Below are 17,265 nucleotides of genomic sequence, written 5' to 3'. Positions count from 1 at the left end.
TAATAAAAACATTTATAATTTTTCTTATATGTTATATTTTGAATTTTTCAAAACGTCTATAAATTATTAGAAATTTGAATATCCCCACCCTGAAAATTTTGTGATCAATAGATTATTTTTTTTGTCATAATAAGTTACAAATGATCATAAAATTGTATTAATATGAACTTTTATTTAATATTATAAGAAGATACACATTATTTTAAAACCATATGAGTAAAAAATATCATTTAATAATAAAACATATATATTATATATATATATATATAGATTATACTATATACCATAAGATTACATAAATATTTTAATATTAAAACTTTCAATGAATTTTCAAAAACATTTATAAATTATAAACTTATTAAAGATTTCACATTGAAATTTTTGTTATCGATTATTTAAATATTCAGTTATAAAATGATATGAATGATCATAGAACTGTATGATTATAAATTCTCATTTAATAAATGACTATATAAAATATACTATTCTTAGAAAAATAGGTTGGTCCATCTTGACTTACATTATATTTTTTATTAAACTAACTATCTAATTGATAAATAGTCTACCAAAATTTTTTTTGCACTTTCCTTAATTAGAAGCTACGAAATTACCTAATATGATTAACGTATATATGAAAATTAATTATTATGAATAATAAATATTTGATAACAATTTTGGTATCTTAGTTCTTTTTTTTAATTTTATATTGTTGAAAGATATTAAAAAATCACATTAAATATATAATAAAAACATTTATATTTTTTCTTATATGTTATATTTGAATTTTTCAAAATGTCTATATATTATTAGAAATTTGAATATTCCTACTCTGAAAATTTTGTTATCAATAGATTATTTTTTGTTATAATAAGTTACAAATGATCATAAAATATAACGCATATGAATTTTTATTTAATAAATATTCAAACTAAATAATATATATATATAAACACTAATGATTTAAAGCAACAAGATTGGCTGATCAATTTAGTCGTCCAGTTGAAATCTTTCAAAAGTATGTGAAAGACTAAAGTCAAAGTAAATATTGATTTAGAATAGTAGTTATATTTTACTAACCAAATACCGAAAAAAACCGAACCGAACCGAAACTAACCCGATATCCGGGTTGAACACCCGTAATCCAAATGAAGCCAAACTATTGTTTCATTCTCCAAAATATAATAAAAATAATAACTTAATCCCGCGCAAGGCGCGGATCTTATTCTAGTTAGTTATTAGTTGTGCTTTTTTATTGAGACCGTTGACTATATGACACGTGAGGCTAATAGGCACACGTGTCTTAATTTTGGCGGCTGTTTACTCGGAGAGATTATTAGCTAACGGAAGATTATTTTTCTATGTTTTGCAAAATAACTCCTTTCCTTTGCCAATATTTTCTGATAGTCCGTAACTTATTTTATGCATTCATTAACTCAATATAATTTTAATTCGATACTATAGTTTCCTAATCTACTACTTCATCTCTTCTCTGCTTCATAATATAAGTAGTTTTTAAAATATTCTCTTATTTCGGAATATAAGTAATTTCAACATTTCAATGTAATTTTATATTTATTAGATATTGCATGACCAACTAAATTATGTAAACATTTTCAAAATTAGTAACAACTTTTGAAATATCAGTGTTCTTACAACTATTTACATTTTAAAATATTATGGGAAATAAATTATTTTAAAATTAAATTAAAAATAATTTGTAATTAAAAAATAAATTTTAATGGGTTTTGTCAAATTGGTATCGCTCTACAATTTTTACGCCTATTTTTGTTATACATGTAATCAGCCTTTTCTTAGATAACCAATCCACATATTTATAAGAATTCTTATTCAGTACTACTCACGCAATATTGTTAGTGATCTATATCTTACTAACATAATTTTAATCCAAAATTTATAATATAAAAATGCCGATTAAAAAATAAGCAACCACTAAAGTGGCAATATGTTTTGTATAGTTTTGATTTTTATATAAAATGTTTTTTAACTATCAAATACATGCAGAATAAACTTTAAAATAAATTAAACATCGAATCAGAAATCTTTGTAAACATCTATCCAAATTAATTATGAAATTAAAACAAATTCTGAAACTAGCAATACTGAACTAAATTGAAAGATCGAGTTTATAAATTTTTTAAAAGAAAATATGATTGCCACAAGTCTAAGGAATCCTAACCATTAGACTTGAAAGTTGAAACAAAGTATACACTCGATATTTCAAACATAAAATTAACAAAATGTGACAATAAGGCCTAAAAGTGCGTATTTTTGGTATTTTCTTATTTTTCAAAGATGAATCAGCAATGAGTTTAAAGCCATAAAGTTTGACTCGTTAATTCAATTATATGAATATAATCCCATATATCAATGTGGAGCGATGATTCAGTAACAAAATGTCCGGTCCTACCTGCCTGGCAATGGACTTCGTCTCATTTTTTGCGATCAAAACTATAAAACAAGTTAAAGCTTGTTACGAAAGCACAACCATCATTGTTAAAAATATAAAAAAATGGTAGACCCACTTCATTATTTGCACAGTAAATTTTTTCTTTATCAGTGTTATAATTTTACGGATATAAATTTTGCCCTTATTTAAATTCATGTGATACAATAAAATTCCAGTTCTTTTTATAACACGTTATCAGCACGATCGTTCTCAATTTTTGTAAAATTTATTTGTATCATTTATACCCTGCTATAATGGTCGGTATACCGCCTCCACTATTATTTATATCAGGTTATAATGGCCGGAATACCGCCTATATTATTTATTAGTAATTTAATTAATTTATTGGTCGGTCGAGCCGTCTTATATTCTGTTTATTATTTATTAGTTGGCTGAGCTGCCTTATATCCTGTTTATTATTTATTGGTCGGCCGAGCCGTCTTATATTCTGTTTATTATTAATTAGTCGGCCGAGCCGCCGTATAATTTATTACTCTGCATTGACCGGCTGAGCCGTCGCATGATTTGTTGCCATAATTTTTACTTTTATTAATTTTTATGAAATTTTATAGATTTGATTGACTGTTTAATACAATATTTTCAGACTGATTTTTGGTGCACTCGATTTATCACCAACGGTCACAAAGAAAATTTTTCAAAAATTTTCCCTTTCTCAAACGGTCATGAACAGTGATTTTCATCTATAAATACAACTCATTTTCACTCCATTTCATCATCCAAAACATTTCATCTTCTCTCAAAAATTTCAAATCGCTCTCCTCCGATTTTTTTCATTTCAAGAAAGATGATTCGCGCACTTTTGTTTTTATGTGCCATTTTTATTTGTGTTTCTATTTATGGTTTATTCGTTGGAGAATTTACTCCGAGTGAATTTAAGATGAATATCTGTTTAATTTTCTTTACATCGCTTCTCCTTGTAATTGCTTGCATAATTAATGTAAACGGTTCCTTTTAATAATATTCTAATAAAATATATTATTTTGTGTCTTAGAAATACAAATGGAAAACGTGAAGAAGCTCCAATTTCCCGCTTTAGACATCACCGGTACCAACTACATTTCATGGGTTACAAATGTTGAACTTCATCTTGAATCTCTTGGTCTATCCCAGACCATTAAAGAAAATAATACTTCAACGCCTCAAGAAAAGGCTAAATCGGTGATCTTCCTTAGAAGACACCTTGATGAAAGTATTATTTATGACTATGCCAACATGAGAGACCCTAAAGAGCTATGGAAGTCTCTGAAAGATCGTTTTGATCATCAGAAAGACATAACACTTCCACTTGCTCGGGATGAATGGCAGAGTCTGAGATTCCAAGATTTCGACAAAGTGATGAATTACAATTCTGCTGTGTTAGGAATTGTAGCCAAATTGAGATACTGTGGTGAAACGATTACCGAGTCTCAAATGCTTGAGAAGACATACACCACATTCCACAAGAGCCACATCACCTTGCAACAACAGTACAGGTTGCGGGGATATACCAAATTTCCGGAATTGATTGTAGCGCTTCTCATAGCAGAAAAGAACAACGAGCTTCTGATCAAGAATCACATGACTCGTCCAACTGGTTCTAAACCGTTTCCTGAAGCAAACGCATTAGATGCGAAGAAACCACTCAAGGAAAATAATACCTTTCGGGCTCGCGGTCGCGGTCGTCAAAACTACCGTGGACGACGACGAAAGTACAATCCACAAGATATGAAGTCATTCCAGTGGGTCCGCTCTGAGCAAACCCCTAAGGGAAAAGAACACCAAGGAAATACCTCCCAGAAGCGAGAAGAAGCTTGTTTCAGATGCGGTACTAAGGGACATTGGTCTCGTTTATGTCGTACCCCTGCACACCTTTGCGCTCTATACAAGGAGTCCGTCAAAGGGAAAGAAAAAGAAGTAAACTATGCGGAACACTCTGAGGGTACAACTCACCTTGATGCGTCTGACTTTGTGAATGATTTCGAGGAGACCGCTATCACGGAAGCTTAAGTGCCCATCAAGTGACTCTTGAAATTCTACGATTATACCATAAATAATTGTTGTTTGTGGAAGATTAATGTATAATTATCGTGTGCTTTTCACCTTCTTATGTATAATTATTGTGTGTTTAATGTTTCCTGATGATGTATAATATTTTATGAATAATATTATCTTTCTTTTTCTTTGTCTCAGAAATGGACATTACAAATGGAAAATCAACCAAGATCAATACTAAAGATATTTGTATACCAGATAGTGGAACAACGCACACTATTCTGAAACACAGAAAATATTTTTCGGAACTAAAACCGACAAATATCACTGTTAACACAATATCGGGTCCTGCAGACTTGATTGAAGGGATTGGTAATGCCCATTTCACATTACCCAATGGGACAAAATTCTCGATAAATGATGCACTATTTTCTCCAAATTCTAAAAGGAATTTGTTGAGTTTTAAAGACATATATCTTCAAGGATTTGATACTCAGTCTGCAACTGAGGATGGAAAGAAGTATATGTATATTACTCTTGGGAAATCGGGAAAACGGGAAAACAAAAAGTATTGGAAAAATTACCAAAACTCCCTTCTGGTCTGCATCATACATATATAAGTGCCATTGAATCACATTTGGTGATTAAGGAAAATTCGGATAATTTTACACTATGGCATGATCGTCTTGGTCATCCGGGCACTACAATGATGCGAAAAATCATCGAGAACTCACATGGTCATTCACTGAAACCCCAAGAAATTTATCAGGGGAATAAAATGACATGTCTTACGTGTTCTCTTGGAAAGTTGATTATACGACCATCGCCAACCAAAATAGATAAAGAGTTACCAAAGTTCCTTGAACTAATTCAAGGCGATATCTGTGGACCTATACATCCACCTTGTGGACCATTCTATTATTTTATGGTAATGATTGACGCGTCGAGTAGATGATCACATGTTTGTCTATTGTCCTCTCGGAATTTGGCATTTGCGAGATTTTTATCTCAGATAATCAAACTAAGAGCTCAGTTTCCTGATTATCCGATAAAAAGAGTTAGACTAGACAACGCTGGTGAATTTACGTCTCAAGCATTCAATGATTATTGTATGGTAACTGGAATTGATGTTGAACATCCTATCGCTCATGTTCATACACAAAATGGTTTGGCTGAATCATTAATTAAACGTCTGCAACTGATTGCGAGATCATTGATCATGAAATCTAAACTCTCAACTTCCGTGTGGGGACATGCTATTTTGCATGCAGAATCACTGATTCGGGTGAGACCAAGTGCATATCACAAATACTCTCCAATACAGTTAGCATTTGGACGAGAACCAAATATTTTTCATTTAAGAATTTTTGGTTGTGCTGTATATGTGCCAATTGCACCTCCCAACGTACAAAGATGGGACCCCAAAGGAGGTTAGGGATATATGTTGGTTGTGACTCTCCATCAATTATACGATACCTAGAACCACAAACTGGTGACGTATTTACGGCACGCTTTGCTGATTGCCACTTTGATGAAAAAGTATTCCCAGTTCTAGGGAGAGAAAATAAACAAGTAGGAAAGGATATCAAATGGTGTGTACCATCTTTGCTACACCTTGATCCCCCTACAAAACAGTCGGAATTAGAGGTCCGTCGAATTATGCATTTACAAAGCATCGCAAATCAACTACCCGATGCTTTTGCAGACACCAAATTGGTTACAAAATCACATATACCGGCTGCAAATGCCCCTGCTCGTGTAGAAATGCCACATGAACGTGGAGTAGAAGATAATACACGAGAGTCTAAAATACGCTTGAAACGTGGTAGACCTATTGGTTCTAAGGATAAGAATCCTAGAAAATGAAAGGATGTAGAGAAACAAAATCTTTCCAATATAGCAGAAAAGTTAGAAGTGATTAACAATGAGGTCGATGAAAATGTTGAACATCATGAGTCTGAAGAAAGTCATGAGATTTCTATTAATTACATTCATAACAGAAAAATATGGAATCGAAACAAAGTGAATGGTGTTGATGATTTTTTCTCATACTTTGTTTCGAAGGAAATAGATGAAGAGAGTGATGACCCTGAACCAAAATCTATCTCGGAATGTCAAAAGAGACATGATTGGATAAAATGGAAAGATGCAATACAAGTCGAACTTGATTCACTTAACAAACGAGAGGTATTTGGTCCTATTATAGTCACACCTGAAGCTGTGAAACCAGTTGGGTACAAATTGGTTTTCGTTCGAAAACGAAATGAGAAAAATGAGGTTACGAGATACAAAGCTCGTCTAGTGGCTCAAGGTTTTTCTCAAAGACCTGGAATCGATTATGAAGAAACGTATTCTCCAGTTATGGATGCAATCACTTTTAGATTCCTGATGAGTCTATCAGCTGACAAAAATCTAGAGATGCGTCTCATGGATGTTGTTACAGCTTATCTATATGGATCATTAGATACTGATATCTACATGAAAGTTCCTGATGGATTTAAAATGCCAGAAGCATTAAGTTCCAAACCTAAAGAGTTATGTGCAATAAAATTGCAAAGATCATTATATGGGTTAAAGCAATCTGGACGTATGTGGTATAATCGTCTCAGTGATCATCTAATAAAAGAAGGATACGTGAATGATCCTATATGCCCATGTGTTTTTATCAAGAAAACAATATCCGGATTTGTAATAATCGCGGTTTATGTTGATGATTTTAACATTATCGGAACTCAAAAGGAAATACAAAAGGCATCAGACTATCTCAAAGGAGAATTTGAGATGAAAGATCTTGGACATACACAATATTGTCTTGGCCTACAAATAGAACATTCACAAAATGGTATATTTGTGCATCAATCCAAATACACTAAAAGAGTGTTGAAACGATTTAACATGGATAAATCAACTCCTCTTAGCACCCCGATGGTCGTTAGGTCACTTAATATTGAAAGTGATCCATTTCGACCACCTGAGGAGAAAGAAGATATACTTGGTCCGGAAGTACCATATCTAAGTGAAATTGGAGCGCTGATATACCTTGCAAATTGTACACGGCCTGATATATCATTTGCTGTGAATCTTTTGGCAAGATTCAGCTCATCTCCAACTCGAAGACATTGGAATGGGATTAAACATGTTTTTCGTTACCTCCAAGGGACCATTGATTTAGCCTTGTTTTATCCTAAAAGTTCAAAAGGTCAAATGGTTGGTTTTGCAGATGTAGGATATGTTTCAGATCCACACAAAGCCCGATCACAAACTGGATACGTTTTCACGATCGGAGGCACTGCTATATCTTGGCGTTCTCAGAAACAAACGCTCGTGGCTACTTCTTCAAATCATGCTGAGATCATTGCACTTCATGAAGCAAGTAGAGAATGTGTATGGCTAAGATCAATAAGCCGACACATCTGTTCAAGCAACGGGATTAACGAAAATACGGAACCAACTATTCTATATGAAGATAATGCAGCATGTGTTGCTCAAACAAAGGACGGATATATCAAAAGCGATAGAACGAAGCATATTCATCTGAAGTTCTTCTCATACACTCAAGAGCTCGTGAAGAAGAAAGAGATTGAAGTAAGATATGTCCAATCATGCGACAATGCAGCCGACCTCTTCACAAAATCACTCCCTACCTCAGTATTCAGAAAACACATCCATAACATTGGAATGCGCCATCAGAAGGATCTTTGACTGCTCATTCGAGGAGGAGCTTATGTAGTTGTACTTTTTTTACCTTACTATGGTTTTTTCCATTGGGTTTTCCTTGAAAGGTTTTTAACGAGGAAACAAAGACGTTAAGCGATAATGGATAGTGACACCGGTCCCCAAGGGGGAGTGTTACGAAAGCACAGCCACCATTGTTGAAAATATAAAAAGATGTGGGGCCCGCTGCACTATTTGCACAGTGAATTTCTTCTCTATATAAACGATCGATTTCGATCATTTGTAATACACACCTCAACTACTCTTCTCTCTAATAATAAACACTCTCTATCAGTATTATAAATTCTACGGGTATAAATTTTGCCTTTATTTAAATTCTTGCGATACAATAAAATTTCAGTTATTTTTATAACAAAGCTTAATTTTTCTTCCTTTTCTTTGTTTTCCTTTTGACAGTGCTTTAGTGGGAATCATACGTGGTGTCTCTTCAGTATATAGACGAGCAAACATGTAAACCACCTTCTTTTTTTCTTTTAATTTATAATATTTTTCGTAGTCAGGAATATTTTATATATAAACACACTTTTACGCAATATTGGTCACTTGCGAGGTGAATAATAAAGAGCATGTTGAAAAATGTATAATGTAAACTCTATTTTAAATCATCATGCTTCTGTTTGACGTGAATTCGAATCTGCGTTGGAACGCTAATTAGACTTTACTAGGAAATTTATTCACATGATGATAAGGTATTAAGGTGCTGCATTAAACCTACGTTTTGGTGAATCACATCATATAAAACACAATAACAGATTCGTTGTACTCGTATTTTATGTTTAAATCAAATCAAGTTTAATTTTGGTTCATTAATCATATATGCACATTATTATAGTTTTTTTCGTTACCAATAAATTTTAAGTTTAAATCGATAATCTTCAGAGTCATACGACCAAAAAGCCTCAACAATAGTCTCTGATTATTTTGGCTATTTTTCTTCAAGTGCGATATCGTTGTGATGAAGACCAAACAGTTTCTTAATTTGATTAAAGTAAACATAATTTAAATTTCTTAATACCGTAAAATTGGTCCACAATGGCAATTAATACCATGTAGATTGGCCAACCATATACTAGTTTTGTTTTAATAGTATAGAAAGATAGTAATCTTCTAAGGACAAAAATATAAAATAATGTAATTAACTAAATAAAAAATCTTGATACAAAGAGATTCGATAATTTTTAATGATGAAGATAAGATTTTGATAAGATTTGGAGGGGTCGATATAATTTAGTCTCCTCTAATCGTTTTGTTCGAAAACTAATGCTCGACGCTTTTCCATATAACTGAGTGTAATGTATAGTGCATTATGTTTATATAACAAAGACAAAATCAACCTTAAATCAACGAGATTAAAAAAAAACAGTTTGAACCCCCTTTTAATCTTTAGATTGTTTATCAATGAAAAAAAAACAAAAACATGGTTTTAATTATGTATCGTTTTTTTACTCTCAGGAAATGTATTTCTATGATGTCGTAAAATATCGAACATGTGGTTATAATCAAGACATGCGCTCCTATGATTTCGACCGTCCCCTAATAATCTAGAGTATCCAAATTTACTGAACGATCTTAATTAATGAAAGGCTAACGAGATCAAAACAACATGGGTCAATCGAATTGGGACCACTAATGAACTGAAAGTAATTAAAAGCTATCTTAATTAATTAAGATCTGACGAATATTACTAATAATAATTACACAATCAATATTTTCATAATTATAATTGAGAGTTGACTTGAAAGGCATATTATAAGCTTATTAATACATAATTAAATAGTACTCCCTCGGTTCCTAAAATATCTATGTTATAGTATTTTCACACTTATTAAGAAAACATTTAAAATTGTATTTTCTAATACATTGTTTTCCTTAATTAACTATTTTCAATAACTTTTAACAATGAAATTTTATTAAACACAATTGTATTTTTTGAAAAGTACAATTTTTCATTAATTAATGTCTTGAAAATCTAAAAAATGTATCTTTTTAAAACAATTTTTTTTTCTAAAAAATGGATCTATAAGGAACAGAGGGAGTATTAGTTACTCCCCCTATTTCCGAAAGTAAGATTTTCTAAAGTGTTCATGCTTAGTAAGAATTCAATAAATGTTTATAATTTAATTTTTTTTAATTTATTATACACTTTCCAATAACTTTTCACCAATGAAATTTAATCAATTAAAATATTTTCATTTAATGTTTCTTAAGAGTTAAAAAAAATACCTTAATGTTATGAACCAGATTGTGGATGACTCATAACCAAGAGATTATGATTTGTAATCTTTCCATTTATCTATGACGGTGTAATCTCCTATATAAGGAACATCTATTTTATGAATAAAGATAGACTTTTCCATTACTTTCACAACACGTTATCAGCACGATTGATCTCTAAAACCCTAAGCTAAAATATCGACCATAAACCCTAAATCTCTCTCCATTGCTAAAACCCTAATCTCTATCGATCACCTCTCTTTGATCATGACTCTGATCTGTATTCGAGCACTGATCTCAACAAGATCGATCTGTGGACTGATCTCTGCAAGTTTCAGTACGCCTCAACTATTCCAGATTGTACGATCAGCATGTTCCAGTCCGTGATCAAACTATTCCAGATCTACGAGTTTTTTGACTGCAAGTACCAGCTCGCGTACCAACGATCTCGATCAGCTCAACCTAAGCTAAGTTTTCGATCTCTATCTGAATCTCCGATCTCTCTCTCTCTCTCGATAAACCCTAATCACTTTCGATCTCAACTTGTACCCGATCTCAGCTCGCGGACTGCAATGAAACAGTTTGGACCAGTCCGCGTAAGGTTCCAGTTTGTACCAGTCCACGTAAGCTCATTCTCTTGGTGGTCCATTCAACCCATCAAGGGTTTAAGGTATACCTAAACTCTAAGAACCGAGAATCGAATGAACTAATGTTCAAAGTGAAATTCTAAAATCTGTAAACCCTAAATTACGTGTGCGTGGATTGTTTTATTTGATTGATTGAATGTTTCTTTGAGGTTTAAATCCGTGTGAGTTAGGATTGATAGTTTTTATAACCTGAATGAATGATTTGAAGTTTGATATTGAATGTTAGAATCTGTTATAATATAAACCCTAATTCGAATTGATAAACCCTAAAATAGAATCTGTGTATTGCATAATCTGAATTGAATGTTTTGAGGTTTCATATTATACTAGGTTGATAGTTTCATGATATAATCAAATGTTTTGAGGTTTAAGATTATTTTCTAGAAGCTGATTGATTGATAAAACCCTAATTTCGAATTGAAACCCTAAACCCTAATTTGCGTATTCCTAAAATCAGATTGCTTGATTCCATCTTGCTAATATCAGCCTTGAAACTGATTAATAAAATTGATAGAACCAGCCTTGAAACTGATTGTTTTGGTTTTTCATGATTAAAACCCTATTTTTGGATCGAAACCCTAAATTGTGTTATGGTTGAATCCATTTGATTATTTTTGATTATTGATTCAATTGCTAATCTTGATAAAACCTAATTGAATCTGATTATTAGTCTAGCTAAATTTCATACCTGAAACTGATTGATTAATTGCTAAACCTTGATTGAATGTTTTAATATTACCCTTGCACATATAGAATCCGCTTGCTAAGAATGAGTGCATCATATCTACTTGGCCGTGTGGCCAGTTTGCATTATATATCATCGTGACCAACATGTTTATGTTATGCGCATGATCTGATTATTATCACTTTTGCATGATCTGATTGTTTTAAATTGAGGTTCCATAATTCCACTCTTTTACATATAGAATCTGTATGCTAGGTTTGCATTATAACCATATGGCCCCATGAAAACATATAGAAATTGCTTGTTTGGTCGATACCCTTGCTTGATAAATATGTGCGACTTATTATGCATCATAATTCATATATAACTTTGGCCGTGTGGCCTTATTGCATTATATCACCTTTGGCTGTGTGGCTTGTTTGCTTATTAGAAATGTATTGACTTGATAGCATGTCTTGTTTATGGTCGTATGTTAAATATTTTATGAGATCTAAAATTGATTGATATATAATTTGAAATGTCGAAAATCAACTTGGATTTTGCTGCCATAAATCTCTCAGGAGATAATTATTTGAAATGGACATTGGATACTGAGTTTATCCTAAAGTCAAAGGATTTGGTGAATGAATCACAAAAGGCGATAATGCCAAATGAGAAAGATTGATACATGGCAATATTAATTATTAGCCATCATCTTATTAAGAGTCTCAAAGATCAGTATCTGACTATAGAGAATCCCTTAGAACTTTGGACAGAATTAAAAAAATCGAGATATGATTACCAAAGAACAGTGTTATTACCAAAGGCTCTATTTGATTGGAGGAATCCCAGAATCCAGGACTATAAGTCCGTGGATGAGTCTATTGCTAGCTGGGCAAAATAATGGATTACTGATGAGAAACAATGAATTGAGACCTCATGGATTAACCCCATTACCTGATACCAATAAGGCCGCAGAAAAAAAGAAGGGTAACTACGTCCAGAATGATAGACCACACGGCCATGGCTGTGGAGGGTTGAAAGGACGTGGCCATGGCCACTATAACACATTTGGCCGTGGGAATCACTATGGCAGAGGCCGTGGATATCAACCCAATTTGAGCCATGGTCAAGGCAGTGGCCGTGGTATATCCTTTAAACCACAAAGCTCGACCAAATCAGTATGCCATAGATGTGAAATGGGGAACCATTGGGCTAAGATATGAAGGACTCCCAAAGAGAGTCTGAAAGGGAAGAATCCTGAAACCCACTTGGTTTATAAAGATGGTGAAAATAATTTCGAACATGATCAAGATGATCTTATGGAATATGAGACTTATGATTGCCTAAAAAAATCAAGTTGATAATCTGATTTCGATATCAAACTTGTGTGATTGCTTTGCTTGTATGCTTTCTCTGATTTTTATCTCCTTTAATTTATTTCTATTACATTGTCAACTTAGATTAAATGAATGAATGATTTTTCTATATGAGTACATTGAAAAACGCTAATATAAGTATTAAAGCAGGTATCGCCAGTCTGAAAGAAGACTATGACTAGGCTAATATATTATTACCTAAGGGTATGCATCTAGAAATCAGTGATGCCTTATATTCACCCAGCTCTAAGAGCAAGAGCAGCCTATTGAGTTTTAAAGATATAAGAATGATTGATTTCCATATTGAAACAATGGGCGAAGGAAACAAAGAGTTCCTTCAGATATATGTATAAAATCGCCCAAGACCATAATAAGTCCTAAAGATTAAACATGCATTCTCTACTGACCTAGACTATGCATAGATCAGTATGATAGAGGCTAAAAGCCTGCGAAAATATACACTTTATGGCACGACCGGATTGGCCATCCTGGTCCAAACATGATGCAAAAATTGATATTCAAAAGGCACACATTAAAACATAAGAAGAGTTATCCCAAAGAATCTCACGTGTGTAGCATGTACACAAGGGAAACTCATTAGGCCATCACCAGTAAAATGGCTACGAGCCCCTTTTTCATGATAAAGACTATATGTCTAGATAATACTGGTGAATACATGTCTCAAGCGTTTAAATGATTATGGTTTGTCCATGGGGGTAAGTGTGGACAATTCTATGATACATGTACATAACAAGAACGGCTTGGCCGAAATCTTTTAAAACGCAAATAGCTGATTGATAGACCATAACTTATGAGGTCAAAACTCTCATTCACAGCTTGGGCCACACAAAATTTACATGCACCTAAGTTAATACTCATCAGGCCATTTAGTGAGTATAGATATCCCATATCACAATAATTAACGGGTCAAGAGCCAGACATACCCCATCATAAGACATTTGGATGTGCTGTCTATGTACTAATTGCTCCACCACAGAGAACTAAGATGGGACCTCAAAAGGAGGATGGGGATATATGTTGGATATGATTCTCCCACAATAATAAAGTACTTTGAGCCGACTATGGGTGATTATATTTGAGGCCAGGTACACGAATTATTTTAAGACTAGGAGGAGAAAAATAATAAAGCTGGTAAAAGAATGGTAAAAGAAATAGAATGGAATCAACCATCAATGTCTTGGCAAGATCCTCAGACTAAAGAATGTGAAATAGACGTCCAAAGATTATACATTTACAAAGCTAGCTAATCAAATGCCAGACATATTTGTTGACCCAAAAAGAATGAACCAACAAATTTGATGTCCAAGAAGAGACACAGTCAAGTTGCTACAAAGTCTAGACAACGTATGAAACGTGGTAGACCAATAGGTTCCAAAAGATAAGAATCCTCGGAAACAAAAGAAAGGTGCAGAGAATGATAATCAAAATCCAAATCCGAGGTTACTAAGGAAACCATCCCAGACATGGAGATAAGGCCGGCCGGCTCTAAGGTACAGGTACCAAACAATGTAGCTTGGGACGCCAAGCTGCAAATTATTAAATGTCCTAATAATAATGAATCTCAATTGATTATATCATATTCGGAACATAATTGAACTAATAACGAATGTCGACATAAGATGATTTATTTGCATACAAAGTAGCACTTGAGTTTATGAATATAAGCGAGGATCATGAACCCACGTCAATATAAGAGTGTGCACTCGTAGAACAGATTGGATTGAATGGAAACGTGGGGTTAAATAGTTTAAGGAAGAAATGCGTATTTGACCATATGATTAAGACGCCATATGATGTTAAAACCAGTGGATATAAATGAGTCTTGTGAGGAATATAAATCGTGAGATATAAAGCTGATGTTGCACAATGATTCTCAAAAAGACCAGTAATAGATTATGAGGAGACATACTCCCATGTGGTGGATGCAACTACTTTTAGATTTCTCATAAGTCTGGCTATATAAGAGAGAAAATCAGACTTGCAGCAAGTTGATATAGTGACTGCATATTTATATGGTCTACTGGATAATTAAAGTACTATAGGGTATTGAGCTGAAAGTACAACAAGTTCTCGAGAACAATATTGATAATCATCAAAGTATATGATCTGAATATCCTACGAACCTCTGGATACAATTTTCCAAACAGTTGAATATCTCAAGAAAGAGTTTGAGATGAAAGATCTTGGAAAACAAAGTTTTGTTTGGGATTACAGCTTGAGTACATTAACAATGAAATCCTTGTGCATCAAATAATATATACTGAAAAGGGTACTCAAGAGATTTAATATGGACCAGTCTCATCCATTATCTAGTACATGGGCGTGAGATCACTTGTTTTGGATACTGATCCATTCAGTCCAAATGTGGACGATAAAGAAGTCCATTTAGTCCTGGGATGGACGATGCAGAAGTCTTGTTTTAGATACTGATATGTTTGGTCCATAAGAAGGACGATGAAAAAGCCTTTGATTTTGGTTTATTTTATACTAACCAGCCCAAATAGGGGTTATTTGGTTTTGTTGATTTGTTTTGAGACATGTTATGTTTTACACATGGTGGTACACGCATATCACAACAACATCATCCAAGATTTCGTGTGTGTGTATTTGAGGTCGATGACTCAATATGTTCGATCAGATTGTGGCATGGCTAATGGTAAAGAAGAACCAAATATCATGTTCGAATACGAAACATATTCTGCCCAAGATCTTCATCATTCACTGATTGCAGAAAATTGGAGAGGTCCAAGGGACCTTCAGTAATATCCAAATCAGGGGAAGTAATGTGTGTTGTACTATTTTTTCTTCACCATGGTTTTGTCCCAATTGGATTTTCCTGGTAAGGTTTTAATGAGGCAACATTAAAGCACATTACAAGCTCTAAATGGTTATGGCATCTAATGGGGAGTGTTATGAACCAGATTGTGGATGACTCATAACCAAGAGATTATGATTTGTAATCTTTCCATTTATCTATGACGGTGTAATCTCATATATAAGGAACCTATATTTTATGAATAGAGATAGACTTTTCCATTACTTTCACAACATTTAAACATATAGAAAATCTATCTTTGTGGAATAAGTAAAAAATCTAAAACATTTTACTTTCGGGAACGAGAGCAGAAGGAGTAGATTTTAATAATGAGATAATTGAGAATCTAGGGTGTTATTGGTTAGTGGATTTAAAGTTCACTCTCTAAGATTTATAATGTAGTGTTATTCAATGATGCATTTTAAATTTTTTATCAAAATCTTTTGTTATTGGTTGTTGTATTTAGAGTATCTTCATCTAAAGAATTTGAAATCCATTGTTATTCAATTAAAGATTTAAATGCAAAATTTAAAATCTTGTGTTATTCATGTGATAAAAATTTACAATTCATCTGATTTGAAATATTTTAAATGGATTTAGATAGCATTCTATGTGTAAAATATATGAGTCAAAATCTAACCTATCACCTCGTGATTTTATAGAACTCTATTTAAACCAAGACTCGTGAAAACATATGACTTGATGAACAACACTCATCTACTGACAAAAAACTTCACTTCAAACCAGATTCTCTGTACCTAGAAAATTTATAACATTTTTTGTTATAAAATTAGCGTCTCCTATTGTGTTAATTCTGTATTTTTCATTTGATCAAACCTAGAAAATAGCTTTCATCATTTGACCAAACCCAGATTTTCTTTGCATTATCAAATTCATATATTTTTTTCTTACGGTACTTCACAATGCTTAGATCATCTTTTTCATTTTTCATAATGATAAATAAAATAGTGTTTCCACTGTGTATTAATGATGATCTTATGATAATAATGTTTTTTCTTTTTGCTAAAAGTAATAATAATGCTTTTTGCACCTACATAAAATAAAACGTTAGATGAGGTTCAAGAGAAGAATGTACGAATTATACATATATAAATAACTTTTGTGTGAATTAATTTTATTTTATATTTTTATAATTTGAGAGTTTGGAATTACAATTCATAGAACCCTCTTAAAATGAATTATAGTTCTGTTATAATGAATTTATAAATGCATTGTTAATGATTTAAAATATCTAAACAAATCATATATCTTAGATTGAAAATGAATTAAAAAAGTTAAAAATCTAACCTATTTGAAATCTACAGGTGCTG

The 17,265-nt window shown here is 32.6% G+C and overlaps 1 protein-coding gene across 1 annotated transcript; it reads left to right on the top strand.

Moving 5' to 3' along the window:
* The first annotated feature begins 3,487 nt into the window (after positions 1-3,487).
* LOC106362801 lies at positions 3,488-4,474 on the top strand. Its single transcript, XM_013802644.2, has one exon. It carries the CDS (start codon positions 3,488-3,490, stop codon positions 4,472-4,474), a length of 987 nt encoding a protein of 328 aa, XP_013658098.2.
* The last annotated feature ends 12,791 nt before the right edge of the window (positions 4,475-17,265 follow it).

The sequence above is a fragment of the Brassica napus genome, chromosome C7 (assembly GCF_020379485.1).
Source record: "Brassica napus cultivar Da-Ae chromosome C7, Da-Ae, whole genome shotgun sequence".
NCBI lineage: Eukaryota > Viridiplantae > Streptophyta > Magnoliopsida > Brassicales > Brassicaceae > Brassica > Brassica napus.
This window is presented reverse-complemented; position numbering and strand designations above follow the sequence as displayed.